The following is a 2,069-nucleotide window of genomic DNA, read 5'->3' as shown; positions in this document are numbered from 1 at the left end:
TAAACACGTAAACCCGTAGCTGAATGCCTCAATAGTCACAAACTAGAAATGTCCATTTGAGCTAGAATCATGTGTTACCAAGTCATCAATAATATTCGCAAATGAATATTAAACAAGTTGATCCAAAACATAACACAATTTTCAAGTGTATTCGGGTTACAGTTAACATATTCAACACAAATAAATATACTAGTCGTGTTTAGCTTCATCTATTAAATCTCTAAACCTGTCAACCAAAAAATCATCCAATCCGCTAACACGATACGATAGAGACACTTGGCATATGTACCTATTATATATAACTCCGATGCATATATATTTTGAGAGTTTCCTTTTCATATGTTCATAGAAGCAAGACAAATATATAATTTATATGAATCTGTTCAAATGATTAAAATGCAATAAGAACATTAAGTCATTAACACTTAAACGTCATTGTTATTGTTAGAATAATAATAAAATGTACCCCTTCCAAGTATTTTCAAAACACAATAACCCCCAAAATATATCTAGATTTTATAAAACATTCTACATGCGACAAAGAATCTTTTCCAAATATTAAAGTGTTTCGTTCCAGTCTCTCACTATTGACTACAAATCAAATTACCATATTATTTTTTTTATTATTATTATTATTATAATTATTATTATTATTATAATTATAATTATAATTATTATGCCTATAAATTATGCATTCTCTCTTCTCACCAAAATTTTACATTCAAAACCTTCCCTCATGGCTGTAGATGTGTATGCCACTTCTGAAGTCTCTTCAAGCCCCAGAATCTCATTCTCACATGATCTCAAAGACCCAGATTCAATCTATTCAGACTCACTCGACCCGACCCGATCCGACCAGCTCTTGTTATCACCAACGTTTGATTTTGACTTCCGGACCACCTCAAATCTCACTCCAGCAGATGAACTATTCTCCAATGGCAAACTCCTACCAACCCAGATCAAAAAACCACAATTTCTTCAAATCCCAGATACCAAAACAAGATCAAACAACCCGAATTCCGACACCCAGAAAAAACAACTCAAGGAGTTAATCCAAGATCAAGATCAAGATCAAGATCAAGAACACGAGAAATCGTTACTAAGATCATTCTGGCAATTCCGGAGAAGCGCCAGTTATAATTGTGATAATGGGAAAGGTCCAAAAGGCTTACTTAGATCGTTATCTGTCAAAAGTCTAGCCCGAAGCCATTCGACTGGGTCGGCTTTGAACCCAAAGCGAAACTCGGGTCAAAAGGTGGTGGGGAAGACAAAGGATGATCCGAGGTTGTTAAGAAGATGTTCGAGTTTGAATCAAGCTCCTCCTGCACCTGTGTATTATAGTTATCAGAATTCGAATAAGAGTTGCAAAGGGGGGATAAGGATTATTCCGGTTTTGAACATTCCACCTGCTTATAATATTTCAAAAGGGACTATAAATTTTTTTGGGTTTGGTTTTTTTTGTAATGGGAAAGTTAAAAAGAAGACTAAATCTTAAAGAGGGATTTGTATTTTATTTTATCTCTTGTTTGATGTAATTTTCTTGTTATAGTTGTTGTACATATGTTTTAATTAGTTAAATATAGTAGGTTATATTGAAAATTTGAAAGAATAAAATAGATTGGTTTTGATTTGAGCATAAAACCAAATTTATATGAAATATTTTGTTTTTTTTTGTTGTTGTTATGGTGTTTATTAATCGATGAAACCGAACAAACCTTGCAAGCCAGAGTGATCGTCCGGTGGGAGATCCACTTGATTAGGTTTGTGGTTTGGTATTCATATTTTCCGACTTTATGGCTTTGTCGGGTTTGGAATTTGTCGTGTAAACTGAACTCGCCGTTTACTTTTTTATTGTACATGTATATATCTTTGTTTTAAAAATTGTAGTTATGTATATGTTTTATAATCATGAAGCATATTTATCAATTTAATCATTGTGATAGAAACTAATGCTCTAAAAATGGTTCAAAACGTAGAACCGCAAAAGTGAACCGGTCCGGCTGACCCACCCAACTCATCCATCCAGTTTAGTATGTTGTTGCCCATATCGACGGTTAGTGGTTTGGGGT

The 2,069-nt window shown here is 33.7% G+C and overlaps 1 protein-coding gene across 1 annotated transcript; it reads left to right on the top strand.

Moving 5' to 3' along the window:
- The first annotated feature begins 706 nt into the window (after nt 1-706).
- LOC110872060 lies at nt 707-1,631 on the top strand. Its single transcript, XM_022120822.2, has one exon. It carries the CDS (start codon nt 737-739, stop codon nt 1,493-1,495), a length of 759 nt encoding a protein of 252 aa, XP_021976514.1. The 5' UTR covers nt 707-736; the 3' UTR covers nt 1,496-1,631.
- The last annotated feature ends 438 nt before the right edge of the window (nt 1,632-2,069 follow it).

Source organism: Helianthus annuus, chromosome 8 (genome assembly GCF_002127325.2).
Source record: "Helianthus annuus cultivar XRQ/B chromosome 8, HanXRQr2.0-SUNRISE, whole genome shotgun sequence".
In the NCBI taxonomy this organism is placed as follows: Eukaryota; Viridiplantae; Streptophyta; class Magnoliopsida; order Asterales; family Asteraceae; genus Helianthus; species Helianthus annuus.
The sequence above is the reverse complement of the archived record's forward strand: the minus strand, read 5'-3'. Positions and strand labels throughout refer to the sequence as shown.

Excerpts from the sequence above, each read along its gene's own strand:
- LOC110872060 (XM_022120822.2), top strand. The coding sequence starts at position 737 with ATGGCTGTAGATGTGTATGCCACTTCTGAAGTCTCTTCAAGCCCCAGA.